Raw genomic sequence first — 18,175 nt, forward strand, 5'->3', positions numbered from 1 at the left:
GTGCAGCACAATCGCGAACATAAATGGACAACTTTAAAGGCGATTTTCTCAATGTTTCGATTTTTCTGCACCCTCAGATTCCAAATTTTCAAATTTGTATCTCGGCCAAATATTGTCCTATCCTAACAAACCATACATCAATGGAAAACTTATTTATTCAGCTTTCATGTGATGTATAAATCTCAATTTCAAAAAAATGACCCATAAGACTTTTTTATGTTTTTACGTTTTGTCATCCAGGGTCACATTTTCACATTTTAGAGCAGTACGATTTTCAACCTTTTTGATTCTTGCCATAACTACAAATGTTACATCCCGGACGAGCCCCCGAAGGATCATCACAAATAAGGAGAGAAGACGAGTATAGTTACGTCAAAACATCTGAGCTTTATTTAACAATCATGCTAAAATAGAATCAAGATTAAGCCCATCTCGAGCCAAAGGGTACAGACACGATGACTAGAGACCTGAACTCAGGACAAAGACTGCCAGCCGAAAGAAAGGGGCTGTTTTTGTAGAGAGAGAGAGAGAGACACCTGCACGCCAGTGTTCCCAATCATGCAACAATCAGCCGATCACCTGCGAAAAGACAGACACAACACACACACACACACACACACACACAAATGGATACCGACTGACAGGGATGTCAAAGCATGATAATTATAAAATGTATAAAAATAATTGTACTAATTTACATTAATTTTCCAGATCTAGCAGTCTCACTTTTAAATATATCCAGGCTTTTTTTTAAAACAGTGGGAACGCTGGTTCTTCAAAGAAAAAAAAAACTGTCGTTGAGGAGGTGAATTAAATTAGGAAATGTTTTTTTTTTCTGTCATACAGTAGTCTAACTGTACATTATACAGTGTTGTGATGACTATAGTCACTTGTACAATTTGAACTGATTTTTGTTTTTTATTTTTAATCAAATGAATGAAATTTTAATATTAGCCATTTATCGAATTTCAGCCATAACATTAAAATATAGGCTTATTAGAACAGCAGCATCAGTCTTTTTTCTTTGCAATCATGAGTAACAGTGTGAAGTATATATCATGTTTTTTTTTTTTTACCTGATAAAAAAAAATCAAATTTCATGAAATGAATTAATCAATCCCTCTCTTTGCTGAAATTTTTAAAGAAATGTCACTCATCACTTTTTTGACTCTATCTATACAAAAAGTACTATAGACGTATCATCAAATGATAATGCAATGTTTCTTCAAACTTTCATATAAGTATGTGGTAAAATAACAGTAACCTAGCAAAAACCCAAAACACCTTAGCGACCACATAGCAATGCACTAAAATCCACTATTTTATAGTAACGACCTGGCAACTAACCACAACATCATGTCGACATAATTTGCATGGACAAGTACCACTCAAATGTTCTTTATATAATGTCCAGCTCTGTTGTGTCCTTGTCATGCTTGTACTGTCTTTCTTAATGTGTAGGTAGGCATTGCATTTTTTTTGTAGACGCCCACAATTAGCCTGTGCATCTGCAAATTAGGAGAATTACTGTTTATAATGAGCTGCTTTATTTGCATGTGGGTGTCTTCTAACAATGATCTCATGTGTTTCTATAATTTTCTGTTGATTTGAGGTGTCTCTTTATCGTTCAAATGCACAAACTCAGTCATCTAGACTGAGTGACTTATTTATCATCTTACTTTAATGTTTCAGACAGATTCATGGATAAATGGAGTGCAGGAATAGGTGGCGTAAGAAGATCTGACTTTGTCCATGTTGACCTTTCCTGGTTGCATAAGCTAGTTTCCATTAGCGCCAGCTTGTATTGTCTGGACCCATAATAGTGTGTGAACCCTTCTGTGGGTGCCAGGCTAATATCCAGTAACATAACGCACAAATACACCATGACCCCTACCATAAAGCCCCATGCTCAATGGCCTAGTTTCTCATTGTCTGTGGATTATGGTTTGGCCGAACCGAAGAACACCAAAGACCTTGTGTCAACATATTTCATAATCACATTTAGATACAGCAGCTTGCTCTCATAATCATAATTATTCTAATGCATCATTATCAGATGCATCACATTCTTTATTATATATCCAAGATTATAATCAGCACATTTAACATCAACCACAGTCAAACAGTCACCATATCCCTCCATTAGCTGGTTGAATGGTTATCATTCCTGCAGCTCATTGAGGTCTATGTGTGTTAGTAGGTTGAAGCCCAAACCCATCTCATCCAATTTCAATACTGAACTTGACCTGAAACTAAAATATTTTTTGTAATATTTGTAGTACTCTAATCTCAAGCTGCATTCCAAAAGTGTTGATATTTTTTGGGACCTTTCACAGTTTGTATAACTCTAGTCGCCAGTGCTCACAGATTTCCAGACCAGAAGTCCAGAAGTATGTGAGCGGTGCAGAACAGGGTGCTGTCTGTGTGAATTTTGCATGGAAATAGGAATGCATCTGTGTTTTCTCTGTCTTCAGGATCGCTCCGAGACGGGTTTCTCTCAACGGCTAGTGGTGAGCGGAAAACGAAAAACCTGCAGTGTTCTAATAGAGTGAAATCTAGTTATTACAAAGCGTTTTTACAGGTTACTGTCTATGCAGTGCTTGCAAAATGCAAGAATTGTAATGTTTTTTTATAAAGAAAATCCAATACAAACCCAAAACCATCTGAAGCCTTGACCGAGACAGAGTAATACTTTGTCCAATCCTGTCGGGTTCAGGTCTGGCGACAGACCACTAGTAGCTCATTGCGATGAAAGAAACTGAACAAACTTTGTGAATCAAACAGGATTATTTTAAAAACTAAAGTAATGATTGATGGCAGTTATAATGTGTATTTTTAACACAGATTAGTGGCATTGATAAAGAAAAATAACAATTGATAATCTGTTTTAATATATGCCCCAGATTATGTGAGGGTTTTTTGAGTCAAGAATTATGTGAAAGTATGTTAAACTCTAAAGTGAAGTATGTGATTAAAATGATGTCCCCTAAAAGTCGAGATCAGCTAAATGTATTATTGTGTATTCACCCAACGATTGCTTCTAGATGAACAGATTATAATATGTGTCTATGGCTCTGGATTAGGATTGAGTCCTCACCCAGTGGTCATTGATCACACACAAATCTCAGTCTGGGGACGTAGCACAGGGAAGATTACTTTGTATTTGTGTGCACAGAGGTTTGTGTGAAAATGCATGGTTGTCTCATTGTCCAGTTGACCCATTGTTGTCCCAGGGCCTCAGGGATAATTTAATGTGTTTGTATGTGCGTGTTTATGTAACCATGTGCGTCAGCCTTGCCTGCTGTCTCATTTCTAAACTGAATTACATATTACTCACTTCTAGGCTTAGATTTATTATCGAGTGACTTTATCTAGAATTGTATTTTGTGTGTGTGTGTGTGTGTGTGTGTGTGTGTGTGTGTGTGTGTGTGTGTGTGTGTGTGTGTGTGTGTGTGTGTGTGTGTGTGTGTGTGTGTGTGTGTGTGTGTGTGTGTGTGTGTGTGTGTGTACACATGCACTTTGAAAATAGAATTTCAGTCAGACTAAAACAATAATTTGTATTTGTATAAGAATAATACAAATAATTTGTATAAGAATGCAACTTTGTCCAGCATGTGTTTGTTAATCTCACTAAAGTTAGCCTCAGCTTTGTGCGCTTGACCTGAGAGATAAAGGACATGTGCAACCTGTATTTTATCTTTCAACTATAGCATTTTGCATTGTGTCATGTATACCTGGACATAGAAATGAAGACTTGACTGGCATAGTACAATTTGACTATTCTGTAGCTAACATATTTGTTGAATCAACCAATGGTGTGAGTCTGGGGTGGGACTATTTGTTTATCTAACCAATAGAAGCACTGGTCAGGATTTTTTTTAAGTCTCTATTTTTGCTCTCTTAACTTAAGCCCAAAGTCTACTTCAGTTTTCATGTGAGCACTTAGCATATGAATACAATAAAGCTCATGGGCAGTCAAAACATGCACACTAGAAAGATTAATCCTTGTCCAGTGTCTGTGCTCTTTTTTACTCGTTGAAACAAGAGTTGCATCTATGTCTTAATTCCTCTTACATACAACTTCACACAGAGCAGCCAACTTTTGAGTTTTGCTTGGAGTGAGATTTGTTGAGGGGGGGAGGGACACGGCAAAAAAAGTTGTAGGCTACTGTATCACGTGCCGTTTGAACTGAGGCGCTACTGCGATCTGTCACATTTAAAAGCGCCCATATCAAAAGTAACCTTCTCTGTCTTGTCTGTCGGTGTCAGTGCCCTCTACCCCTTTTCCACCAAAGCATTTTGAGAGCCGGTTCGGAGCCGGTGCCTACTCGCGAACCGGTTCTTTGTGTTTCGACAGCCAAAGAACCGGTTCTCGGCCAGGAAAACTGGTTCCAAAGCGGCACCAACTCTTTGCTGGACTAGAACCAGAGAACCGTTCTTTTACCACCGTGTCATGCTTACGGCGGGGCTGGAGGCGGGTTTAGATGTGTCCTAAACATATTTTATGACCGCAAAGCCAGGAGAAACATTTGCAGAAACACGATGTAGTCCACCATTGTAATTATAATGCTTGAAGTTGGCGCAAGCGTTTCTAGCTTTTTTTAAATTTTATTTTTTTATTGAAAACATTATGTAAGCAAAGAAGAAAACAGTCAAAATATAGAACAAATAAACGGAAAGAAAAAAAGACACAAGACAGAGGTACATAACTAATCAGAAATGATTACATATCAAAGGAAAAGATTAAAAGACTTACTTATTTCAATTGTTTTTAAAGCCTTCATGGAACACAAGTTAGAGATAATCCCAAAATAATGTACTTGCTAGCGTTTCTGTATGGCGACGTACACAGTGACGTAACGACGTCGTTCGCTGGGCGCTCTAGTCAGTGGGAAAACAAACCGGTTCTGAGAAGGTTCGCAAGTTGAACCAACTTGCGATTTTTCTCTGCGTGAGAAAATGGATGTGTGGCGTGAGTGCGTGTGAAAACAGGCAAAACCGTGTGTCACACGGCGAAAATGTGAGAGTTGGCAGCTCTGCTCACATTAGATAAACCGTGGATCGGGCGGATGACGTGACGAAAAAAAATATTTTAATTGAATTTGGGCGGGTGGCGGGCGGTTTCTAGTCTTGCGCTGTCATCAGCAGCGCCTTGTATCAGCGGATGGCGGGCGGGAAAATTGGTCAAAAACGTTTGTGCGGATGGATGGCGGATGGATGATGAGTTTTGTGATGCGGTTGCGGATGAAATAATAGCCCATCCGCGCATCTCTAGCTCACATACAGCATAGGTGTTGTAGTTTGCTGTTCCATGTCCTTTGTTTATTTAATGGTTTGGGCTGGTGTTGTCACCTTGTGGGCAAACTATTTAGTGTAGGGTGCAACAACTAATCGATAAAATCGATAATAATCGATTATGAAAATCGTTGTCAACGAATGTCATTATCGATTAGTTGGTCTGCTTACGTCACGGGGAGCGTTTACTGATGACGTCACTTTCATGACAACACAGTCACTCGCGAAATGGCAGTAAGTAGCTACCTACAGATCAATCGACGGCAGAAAAAAGTGTGCGCCCCAAGCCGGGGCTGTTTACACCTGGCCACTTAATGCGTTTTCTCAGATCGGATAGCTATCTGATTTATCAAAACGATTCCATTTACACCTGGTCACATAAATGTCTTTTCACTCTTCAATTCCCGCGCTATGCAGATTTAATGGAGTTCACGTCACGGAAAGCAACAGATATGAGCTCCATTTTATTGATCATCAGTTAAAATCAAAATCAAACACCGCAATAAGAGAGAGCGGCAACAGCACTGGTAAGATCATTTCGTTTCTTTACTTTTAATGATGATGATTGTGCGTTAAGCGCCTGCGACTTACTTTCAATTTTATTTGCGATAGTTTGCTCGTTGGCTTGATGAATAGATGCTCAGCTGCGGTAATGCGTGTTGCAGTAGCGTCATCATATCTGGCCTATAACACGCTCTCACATGTTTATTTTTTAGCATTTTTGGGAGGAGTAAAATTTACATGTGGTTTCAACAACCAGATGCATTTACACTTTTCCAGTTTCGTCTGGAATGAGTTTCAGATCTCCTCCTGAAGTGGCTTGAGCGCGTTTCGAAGGGCATTTACACCTGGTCTTTTCACGATCAGATAGGCTAGCTAACGTTACCCGATCTGAGAAAACAATGCTACTGTGTAAACAGCTTTGTTTATAACTTCGGGACAGTCACACTAACGTTAGATCTATTTTGTCTTGAGCATCAGGTTGCGCAATCAGTTCGCTCGCAACATAAGTGATGATGGATTAAAATAGCGCTACCGCAGAAATAGGTTAAATTAAAACGGTGTTTACAAAGTGAAGCACTAAATATAAAGGCAGTTTATAACAGTAGCAGTAAAAGATTGTTTTTTAGTCACTGTAGTCAGTGGTTTTCAGCGAATGCTTGTGCACTAATGCATAATTTTTCTGTCCTTTTAATCAAGCCTGTTAGCTAGCTTGCTGCGTAACGTTACCTCCGTTCCGTTCTCTTTTTATAGCATTTGTCTACTACTAAGTTTTAATTGTTTTTCAAACGCGATCTACTGGGGCTCTACTATGATCACACGTTTGTTTTCAGTCTTTCTACAGTATATTTAAATTATCAATATATTAAGGTTTAAAATGTCAAAAATAAAAGATTATATTAGTAAAACTCAAAGTGTGCTTTTGCACTTTTTAAAGTACGCTTTTACACATAAATACCCTGATTTAAAGTTTTATTTAATTATAATTAAAAAATAAAATGTAAAAAAAACTTTTGTATCCGATTAATCGATTGATCGAAAAAATTATCTTCTGATTAATCGATTATCAAAATAATCGTTAGTTGCAGCCCTAATTTAGTGTAAAAAAAAAAAGCTGACTGAGCATACAGATTAGGGCAGTTAGAAAAATTGTGCTGTGCTTGTACTATTCTGACAGTATGTATGTGTGTATATATAAGTTAGGACACCCATGCTAAAGTTGCCTAAAAAGAGGAATAAAAAATCATCTTTTGGAAATTGATCTTATGCCTTAATTAAAAAAATGAGGAAAAATCCAACCTTTAAGGACACCAATTTTCTTTGTGAATGAATAATGTATCATAAATAAATAAATGTTCTTCCTTAAAATACAGGGTGCATAAGTAATTTCCATTGTAAATACAAATTTCTAGTTTTATTGTCATTTTCCATTTTATATTTGTAATTTTCTAGTTATGTTGTTATATTTGTCATGTTTCTACTGTTCCTCAGCTTCCTAGTCAAGCAGGAGAAAATAGCTGAGAACGACAGTGCACTTTCTCTTTCCTTTCCTTGTTCCTCATATCTCTTTAGTTTTGGTCTTTAACACCAAACCCCCCGCCCCCACCTTTATCTCTCTCATACACTCTCTTTCCTTTCCCTTTGTTTGTTCAGTTTCCCCTTTCTCACTTCCCACCCAACAACAGCTGCTGTGCTCTGATTGGCTGAGTTTCAGGAGGGGGTGGAACCATGTGACCTGTTGTGATATTTTCTTGCCTGCTTAGAACAAATCTCTCAGTTACAGAAGAGACGGGGACAGACGCACTCTCACACTCTGTTCTCAGTGTCAAACAACACTGCTACGCGTTTAAAAAACATTATTGTATTGTACGTCCTCCTGGATTACCATTTCCATATTCCTTAAATAGGAAAAAACAGGAATATTTTCCTTTTTCTCTGTGTTCTTCTGTTTTTTTAAGCCTTTTGTGCCCGAACTGCCACCAGGGAAACGGGAACAACAGAGAAGGAGAAGAAAGAAAGAAAGAAAAACCGATAGACAGCATAGATCAGCCTGAGAGAGACGGATGTGTACGGAAGATGAGTCCGGCTTTAGAAGCGCTGATGGAGGGGTGTAGATACCCAGGGAAAGGAGAAATGAAGGGAGGAGTGATGTTGGAACCATTTGTCCATCAAGTCGGCGGTCACTCTTGTGTACTGCGGTTTGGGGAACAGACTATCTGTAAACCATTAATACCTAGAGAACACCAGTTTTACAAGAGCCTGCCACCAGAGATCCGCAAATTCACACCCCAGTACAAAGGTAAGTGGACACTTGACAGAATATGATCATTACAGCCAATCAGGCACATCTTCTTTATGTCCTATTGTGTGCCATAGTCTTCCTTTCTCTATCTTGCTTTCTATTTCGCTCTATCTATGCATAAATTTGGATAACAAGTGCTTTAAAACATAATTTTGAAGAATGTGGATGAATAAGTTACACTGACTTAATTCCAACAGTTCTGCGTGACACCTATAACAAGGCCACACAGACTTTCATATGCGCTAACTGATTGGATGGCCCTGGAGTTTTTATTTTAAATGACATTTAAATTGCCATAGATAGACAGACAGATCGATCAATTTTAAAATGTAATGGATTGAAAATGATAGGTTGAGTTATGCCACACGAACACTCTCAAAACACTTTTTGACACTCAGATTTATGTTCATGGCATCAGATGGAATAGTATGTTCAGTTCTTTTAGTCTGGTATATTTAAACATACTCACCCACACAGAAACTGGCATCTCTCGCAGTGTATTTGGCGGTGTCTTTGACTGGGCAGCGATCTAGGACTAAAAAAAGCTGTCAGGCAGAGAGGATATGACATATAGGAAAGTATGTGCACACACTCTCACATGCTTGAGCATACTTACATTCTCTTAGACACAAATATAAGGCTTAAATATGTTTTTTTTTTTTTAAATGTCTTGCTCACCATAAAGCCTCACACATCAAAGAGAGATTAAACACAAATGTACTCTGACTCAGCAAGTATAGACCAAAGTGTGAATGAGCGTTGGTGCAGAGACGTGACATCACTGCTATTGATGTCATCTTTCTACCATGACTGCAGAGGTTGAGAGGCTGCATGGTCCTAGTGCCTGGCAGGCTCCATCACATATACTTGCACACAAACACCACAGACAGGTTGCAGCAGTTAAAGCTTGTGTTTTGTGATCTAAATTATTTGTTTTAATGCTTATACCGTTTAATGTTGAAAAGATTTTGCTGTTCTCTTTCTTTCTCTGTGTGTACCCCCTACCCCACTCAGTTACCCATAATCCTCTTGTGATGCTTTGTTCCATCTATGGTTATCGTGAGATACCAGCTTAAATCATGTCGTAGGCCACATGCTACTTGTGTATATGTATCTTTTTGCTTTGTATTTTATGTATTGATCTGTATTCCAAATGTATCAAAACAGTTTCCCAATTGTTGCTGTTTGTAAATTTCAATGATACATTTTCTGTAAAACGTCTTATCTGCTTCTTATCTGTATTTGATATCTGATGTGGGAATCTTGCAGATGGTTTGTCCAATGAGTCGTAATAAAAGAGCTCATTGAATTGTACCTTCTCGCCTCCTGTGTTTTGTGTGTGTCTTTTTTTGCTTAGCACTAGAAGGCATGCAAAACACTTCCGCGGTCTTACATTTACATGACAGTGTTGAATATTCACTATGTACACAACTACATTCTTTTCTCAAACCCTTGCTTTTATTTTGTTTTATGCATATTAAAGTACAGTTTAAGCCGGATTGGGTAAGAGCTACATTTTTTTAAATCATCATATGATTCATCATATTTGAATCATATGTTGTTTGTGTCAACACAACATCCAATGGTACTCATCATCTCTCTTTTTCTCTTTCTTTCCCTCGTGCTCTCTTCAGGTGTGGTGTCAGTGAGTTTTGAGGAAGATGAGGAGGGGAATCTGTGTTTGATAGCATACCCGCTTCTCAGTGATCCAGGTGATTTGGAAAACAAGGAGCCCTCTCCTGAGTGCGAGCCCAAGAATAAGCTTGTTAAGTGGGGGAAGAAAAAACCATCAGGCCTTCTCCCGGAAAACGAAAGACCCAGACAGAGTCGCAAAGAGGAGAAGGGCAAAAGGTGAGGGAGGGCACATGACTCAAATATTTGATTCAACAAATAATATTAAGCAGTACAAATGTTTTGAACATTGAAATGTTTCTTGGATATTATGATAATGTGACTGAATACTAGAATAATGGCTGCTGAAAATTCAGCTTTGCCATCACAGGAATAAATTACATTTTAACATATATTGAAATAGAAAACAGTAATTCTAAATTGTAATAATATTTCACAATATTACCGTTTTTGATTAAATAAATACAGTCTTGGTGAGCATAAGAGACTTCTTTCAAAAACAGCTTTTAAACAATTGTTTTTGTTATATGTACTGTACATCCTTATGTAATTCAATGTTTAAGGACATAATGATTATAATTTGTTAACTCTTTCTCCTCTGACCTCTGTAGTAATCGGGATGATAAGGCAGAGGTATTGTACTTCAGCCTGGAAAAAGGAAATGTGGTTCCTCAGATCAAACACAACCCTTGGAGTCTGCAATGTCATCAGCAACACCTACAGAGAATGAAGGAGAACTCCAAACACAGAAACCAGCACAGTATCCTTTTTAACAAGTGAACACAAAAATTACTACTGAATAATGATTTAAAAAGAATACCAACACAAAATCTTACTATACAACATGCAAACACATTTATACAATCAGATATTCAACTGTGCAGTAGTATTTCCTCCTTGACTCCTGACCCCTCTTAGAATTCATTCTGCTGGAGAATCTAACATGGCGGTACCGGGTTCCGTGCGTTCTCGATCTGAAAATGGGAACACGTCAGCATGGGGACGATGCCTCTGAAGAAAAGAAAGCAAATCAGATTCGTAAATGCCAACAAAGCACTTCCTCTTCTATTGGAGTACGCCTCTGTGGCATGCAGGTAATTACACATCTTCTAAATAGTCTACATACATGTGCACACCAAAATGTTTTGAGGTATACACAAAATATGTATAGTCATTTTTAAACCGTATAATTCACTGTTGTTCAGGCAACTGATTTTGTATATAGCCATGCTGGTTTAATGGTTGTAGTAGGGATGCAAAATATTTAAGTACCATATTTATTTTTGGCCTACATTGAATACACAGTTTCTTGACAGATTTTGAATTGTTAATTTAATTGTATTTAATCATTTCCCCTACTTTTACATTTATATTCCATTTGTCCTCATCTAATGCTCACTTAAAGTTAAAACACCAATTTAATAACACTGGTATATGAACACTTTATTAAATCTCAAACTGAATATTGTTTTTTTTAATGCTGTACATTATAATGTTGTGCCTAAATTCACTTTTAGCATTTAAAATGACTGATTAAACTTTATTGAAATTAATTAGACAAAATAGTTTAAAATTTTGATATCATCCGAAAATTCTGTATTATTTTACAGAAAATCTTATGTTAATAATTGAATTTTATATTATTTTAATATTGGTTAGATTCCTAGTTTGTAGTATCACTCTGTGGTCTTTTTTCACTTAAATAATAAAATTATTTCAAGTCAGCTGTGTAATGTGAGAATGAAAATGTACAGTCAGCTCGTCATTATCGCCAAATAAACATTTTCGGGGTGATACAAAACCTAATAGTCCTAATCACCCCATCAGATTTTATTTTGCTGTAGTGACTGGCTTATACATTATATCCAGGGGTGCACATAACTTTTTTGGTCTGGTTCTCAAGGGAGCAGCTTGAGATGCTGCTTGGTACTCATACTTTACGTTACTTATCCTACAAGCTGTCCGCATCACTTTCCTCCTCACAATAACACTATTTGTTCACTAAAGAAATTAGATATAGGTTCATCTTTGTTAAAGCTGTATTTTTTATTCTATTAACATTAATGACACAGACAACAGCACGAATATTAAGCTGTTGTCAGTCACTATAAGACCAAATGCACGGACCGAAAATATACTGACACATCCGGTTTCTCATAAGCGCTTCTCTCCGCGTTTTTATCCCTTTTTTCACGCATTCGCACCAGTTATGTGCACCCCTGATTATATATTTTGAATGCAATGTGTTCTTTTTAATATTTGAGTGATTATTAGTAAAACCCTTAGTCTAATTCTGATCTGTGTTTCTCCTAATAGGTGTATCACAACGCTACAGGGCAGCTGATATTCATGAATAAGTATCACGGGCGCAAGTTGAGTCTGGCCGGGTTCAAAGAGGCTCTGTGCCAGTTCTTCAGTGACGGCCGAGTTTTGCGCAGAGAACTTCTGACCCCAGTGTTGCAAAGACTAAGAGAAATGAGAGCGGTGCTGGAGGCCTGCGAGAGCTATCGTTTCTTCTCCTCCTCTCTTCTCGTCATCTACGACGGGGCTCCACCACCTGCCCCATCTAGATCACGGCCCTCTCGTGGAGGAGAGGAGGAAGATGAGGAGGACGATGATGAAGATGAGGACGATGATGAAGAGGGAGCCTACGGAGGGCGTCACGATCACTCCAGCGGCATTTCTCCAACGGTGGATGTTCGAATGATTGATTTCGCCCACACAACGTGCCGTGATTACGGAGAGGATGGCATCGTTCATGAGGGTGGAGATAGCGGCTACATCTTCGGCCTGCAGAATCTCATCAGCATTCTGTCACAGCTTGAGGAGCACAGCAATGACTAAGCGCTTGTGCGACATCTTACCGTGCATCTGCCATGCCAGGCTTACCGTGGGCACCCTGAACATGCCATCAGGGGTTAAAGTTCACGCTTAGCTCGCCCCGCTCTGCTTTTTCAAAGCCTTAGCAGGGAGCAGTTTCGTGGCAAGGGTCAAAGGAAAATCCTGAATTCCTAGAATCCTTCAGGAGGTGAATGGACTGAACGATGGAGTGCGGTCCCTCTCCATGCCTGTAGTTTCTGCTTGCCCTGAATCGCAGATGGGCGGCAGTAGATGAGTTTCTGTGACATCTCATCTGCTCATGTATCTTTATCTGTTCCGTCATCTATGAAAGATAAGAGAAAAAAGCTGATGCTTGCATTAAAAGAGCGGTTTATACAAAGACATTTGCAAAAACTGATGTTCTACACACCTTTGAAGAGAGGTGGGTTTGTAGCAACTGTAGCACAATCATAAATTGTTATGAGAAGCAACTTAGCAACATACATGAAGGTGCTTTAGAAACACTAACCTGCAGGACTCAAGGGAAGAGACTTACTCTGTACTTGTAGGGAATGATGGGTTTGTGGGAAAGGGAATTTGCATAGTCCTTTCCACATTCTGGATCATAAAAGACTTTTCCTCTTGGACATTTTAATATATCTCAGTGTCTTGGATCCTCTTCATTCCATAGCCATGTGTTGAAGATTAGCATCCTCACTCCAGAGACTTTAAAGAGAACCCTATTTATTTATAAGAATATTTCTATCAAACGTGAATGGAAATGTGACATTCCATCCTTTAGTTCTGCCATATGTTGTAAGTGATATAGGTAGAGAAATAATTTTTATGTCATGGTTTTCTCTGTTTTGACATGAAACAAAATAAAGAGAAATCTGATTTGTTGTGGTACATTTTGAAGCCTAAATTATTTCGCTGTGTTTGTTTTGTACAAAATAAGATTACGACATATCCCTTTGACTTGTCTCAATAAATCAACTACAAAGTACCAAAAGCCAACTAATATTAGCCCTCTGGTTAGCGCAAATGTTAACTTGAAACAAATAGCCAAGCAGCAAGTCCTCCAAGGGCTATGTATTTGTACAGCAGGCTCAGACCCTGGTCAGTGAACATGGTTCAGATATTGGCTGTTGGTCTTGATATGAAATATAACAAAGTCAAAGGCTTTATAAACTATAAATAAGCAACATCACTTTCATTTGACAGAAAGCACTGGATTCAGACACCAGATGTACAACTCACTGCTGCTTTATAGGCATAATAGCGATTTGCTAAACCTTTCACTAAAAGCTTTCCGCAAGCACTCTCTAAGCCTGTTATTTGTGCGTGTGTGCGCAGGAGTGAGGGGGGATTTGAGCTGGAGGACATGAGGAAACGCATATTAGAACTGCATACATGCAAACTGATTGTGCGTTTCCTCATGTCACCTCTTGTAAGGATTTTGTGTAAGTAGATATAGTGTTTTGGTGCGTTCACCATATACAGTATGTCTGTCCTCTTGTGGCCTTAGCGCAGTCTGTGACTGTCTCAGCTGTTCTAGCCCTCACATTCCTGAGTAAAGCTCTGGATTACATTCTAAATGCCGGGGAAAACTGCTCGAGAATGGGAAACACCATCGGCTTATTTCTAATCAGGTCAGCATTCCCTCCTGGAAGAGAGCAATGAGACCGAATTGAAAACCGAAACTATTGCCAGGTAACAAACACTAAGTGGAAAATATACATGGAATGCTGTACAAGAGTCATCCGAAAGAGAGCATAGATGCAAAATGCCAAAAAGCTGCCACGTCATGATTGCTAAAAAATTTTCTTGAAACAGGAAACGTCTGATTACTCAGATTACTTTGAATGCCTTTAAATAGTACAATTCGCTTTTTTCCACGTTTGTGTATATACATTTTTCTTCACAGAAATGTAATTGAAAACCTCTAGATGTCTTTAAACTCCTGAGTTATGGCAATTATGGACTTTCAGTATAATTTAGTCCAGTTGTAATTTGTAATTAATTGCTGACATTCAAGTGTAATGTTATGTTGGCTGTGACTAAAGTGGTTAGATTTATTTTGAACATTTGTGTGCTGTCTGCATGAATATTATTTTTTTACAGCTCATGACATCCCTTCAACTCATCTGTTGCTGTGAGCATGGGTTTTTGTAATAATGGTGAATTACTATGGCAACCATCTCTGTATTTTTAGCTATATGCATAATGTGAATGAAAAAAAAACGATTTTTGGCTCAAAAACCCATAAATGTTTTTGGGGCATAAACTGAAAAAAGCAGAAATAGACTAGTAGATATAGGCCATATCTTCCCTGTAATGTAATACTTATGTGCATAGAGTGCTCTATATGTGTACATATATATATATATTCTATTTACATACACACACACACACACACACGTAGCAAAATATGTATATTATGTGCTACTGCAGTGCTTACACAATATGTTTATTACCTGATTATCTACTTAATTACCTTGTCCATCCTTATCAACAAGGCCACAGGAATAGTGAATAACTTAAACTGTAAGCTAAACTTCTGTGCTACACACGCCCATTGTCTATGTCCCAGATAAGGTTTTATTTTTAACTTGTCCCTTATATGTACTTTGGTACTAAGACTTTAAGAATGTATGTAAGTACTTAATTCACAGTACACTCTGATGTTATGATTTAACAGAACACATGACAGCAGTCAGGTGTTCATACCCGTTCCACTAATTTGAATAAAATAATAAAGATGCATAAAGACAGAATGAATAATAGCATTAGAATGACAAATAAAATGGGAGGGAGATAAAGAGGTATTGGCTTTGGGGGAAGAAGGAAGGGAGAAGAGAGAGTTATTTAATCTGACTGTGATGATGAACATTGAGTTCTGGGCAAAGTTCATTATTCTGCTGACAAGCATTATGGACAAAGTATACAACATCACTAACAGAACAGAGAACACACGCACATATAAGTATGTTTTGTCATTGTTGTTGGGCTGTCTTTTTTTCATGTTTCAGATGACCATAGCAAATATTCTCTTATTTTATCATTAATTTATCATTTCTCTTTTTTTTATTTGTGATGAACTCAATTAGTCTGTTTGAGATTAAGGGGAGTTTAAGGCTGTGTATGATAACTTTCATAATGTGCAGAACTGATTCTCTACCCTTTTGCCATAAATTAAGTTCTACACTATTCAAATGAAAGGGTGACTTAGTTTTGATCTATGACTAACACAATTTACGATCTCAAAATGACGTCCAAATGTTCCACTAATGAATCATCACACACAGTAAGTCCCACAGAGAGCAGACGGCTGTGTGTGTGTCATGTAACAACAGAGGGGATCGCGGCCCATAATCTGGAATAATCTGGTATAATCCGAATCTGTTTACTGACGATTTTCCCAGTAGAACTAGTAAAGGACAATTAGGGTCTCCTTCTGAAGTGTTTTTTGTGTTTTTCTACTTTAAAACAGAATTGTAGAGGCTCCACAAGAGACTGACACATGGCACTGAGTAGTCTACTTTTGTGTTTTCCAGAATCTTCTTGGTTTGTGTTTATACATGAATATATGTATAGGTTGTAATGGTCTGAGTATATACTTCAAGACCCATGTTTGGGGTTTCCCTGAGCCTTGCATTTGTGGGAGAAAGACGGAGGTAAATATATATTGCGGCATTCTGTTCTGCTTTGTGCTTTTCTTTAAACAAAATAGTTACCGGTAACCTGCGCCATTTGGATCATTTACAATGCACTATGAGTGTAGGTGTTTACAGGATCCTACGATCCAACTGCCTCTAACTTGACACTGATGTCATCACTGGTCATCAAAACCCCCATGACATCACAGCCTTCCCACTTATCTGAGGAGACATGGAGTATGATGAAATCCAAACTGAAAATCCTTCTGAGAATAGCATGGTTGTGTTGGCATGTGGTGTGTAGTGGTTACACCCGTTTCCACTCTGTATAAAACACAAGATGGAAAAGAAAAGGGTGTGACCACCACACACCACGCATTCCTTAAGGAGATGAGTTTCTGTGACATCTCGTGTCACAGAAACTGAGACTTATAAATATACTTATAAATAGAAATTTTTGTAAATCGTATGTAAAATCATTCATAAGTCCATTAATTTGGAAAGTGTCCCATTTAAGTGAAGTGACTTATATTGACACAAAATATTAAATATCAAAACTGGCTTATGATTGGAAAAATGTGATAAGAATAAACTGTAACTATTGTCCTGTCTGTTTTTAAATCAATGTCTTACATAATTTTTGGACAGTTTATTGTGTCTCACACAGGCACTTACTATAATGTGTTATGGTATGGATAAGAGAGTCAATTACAGGATGAGAGATAACCGTTTATCATAAGCATTTTTGTTGACGCAGCATTCACATTATTGTTGCATAGGCTGAGAGTGACCTGATATTAACTCTGGTCTCATACTCAGACTGTCTCTAGTTTGTTTCTTTTAACATTTTTATTATCTGTGGTCTCTTCTATTGAAAATGATATTCATATTCACAACTGCATCGCATGTAACAAGTTATAAAAAACACAAATGCCTGCCTGCCATGGAGAAGTTAAGACTGAGACTATAGTACTGTTGACAACATCAGTCAGTGACCTTTGGCATTTTAAGACAGAAGGTCTGACTAAATAAAGTCTGATATTGTCTGGTAGGTTAAATTGTGATTTAATCTATATCTGGAATGTGAAAGTCTACGTCTGATTGTGTGAAAGAAGAAGTAAAGTGAAGAGGGGTAGAAAAATCACATAGATTCCTTGTGATTCTGTGCTCTAAGGGCACATTTACTTATGTAACCGCAATGGACAAAACTGTCCACTGTTCAGCTGTGTATGTGTGTGCGTGTGTACTATGTAGTATTTTTTTGCATTGTATTAGGTTGTATAAGGATCAATTCCACATCAGAACACCAACACCAATGATATCCACAGCACGTCTTGTTTTGCATTACCATGGTCAGAAATTACCCAAATACAAAAAAAACCTTCATAAAATACATATCCAACTCTTGCAATGTGATACTCAGTGAGTGTATACTGAAAAATGACAGAAAATACTAGCCATAGACAAGCATGTATTTTGCTGAATACATGGAGCCCTCTGCTGGAACGAGAAATAAACTGTGGAACAGAAAAACATTAATTTATACTAACTTTAAACTAATGGTTCAATGACACCCATCGATCGTTTCAATTTAATTGGATTTCATTGAACATCATTAATAAGATCATTAATAGAGATTTTCTCAGAGCCTTATTTTCAAAGGCCAAATTTATAAGACTGATCGCTGACTTTGAATTCTTCCAATTTGGCCTTTGGAAATAAGGCTCTGAGAAAAACTCTGAAAGTTATTTGTTTTTATTTATTCTTTTATTTTGGATAAAGATAATTAGTAAATAGGAAGTCTGCTGAGTTGGTGATTAAGCTTCCACTGGGATATAGCCTATCATAAATGTTTTCAGCTTTGAAAACAAGACCTGAAGACAGTTAATAATGTTGAGAATAGCCTCTTAATTTGGCCTCGCAGCTTCACTATAATCAATAATAGAGCAGAATTTGATTTTATAAT

The 18,175-nt window shown here is 37.7% G+C and overlaps 1 protein-coding gene across 1 annotated transcript; it reads left to right on the forward strand.

The window, feature by feature from the left end:
• Positions 1 to 7,210: 7,210 nt before the first annotated feature.
• Positions 7,211 to 13,459, forward strand: ip6k2b (inositol hexakisphosphate kinase 2b). Its single transcript, XM_077198317.1, has 5 exons — positions 7,211 to 8,095; positions 9,733 to 9,949; positions 10,342 to 10,490; positions 10,649 to 10,824; positions 12,047 to 13,459. The coding sequence occupies exons 1-5, from the start codon at positions 7,873 to 7,875 to the stop codon at positions 12,572 to 12,574; spliced, it is 1,293 nt and encodes a 430-aa protein (XP_077054432.1). The 5' UTR covers positions 7,211 to 7,872; the 3' UTR covers positions 12,575 to 13,459.
• The last annotated feature ends 4,716 nt before the right edge of the window (positions 13,460 to 18,175 follow it).

Source organism: Siphateles boraxobius, unplaced genomic scaffold (assembly GCF_051911475.1).
Source record: "Siphateles boraxobius isolate OS27281-9 unplaced genomic scaffold, OSU_SipBor_1 41, whole genome shotgun sequence".
NCBI lineage: Eukaryota > Metazoa > Chordata > Actinopteri > Cypriniformes > Leuciscidae > Siphateles > Siphateles boraxobius.

What these genes read in the sequence shown, in the direction of transcription:
- ip6k2b (XM_077198317.1), top strand. Translation starts at nt 7,873, where the DNA reads ATGAGTCCGGCTTTAGAAGCGCTGATGGAGGGGTGTAGATACCCAGGG. An exon ending in AAAGAGGAGAAGGGCAAAAG is followed by an intron (nt 9,950 to 10,341) that starts GTGAGGGAGGGC and finishes TGACCTCTGTAG; the next exon opens with TAATCGGGATGATAAGGCAG. An exon ending in CAAACACAGAAACCAGCACA is followed by an intron (nt 10,491 to 10,648) that starts GTATCCTTTTTA and finishes GACCCCTCTTAG; the next exon opens with AATTCATTCTGCTGGAGAAT.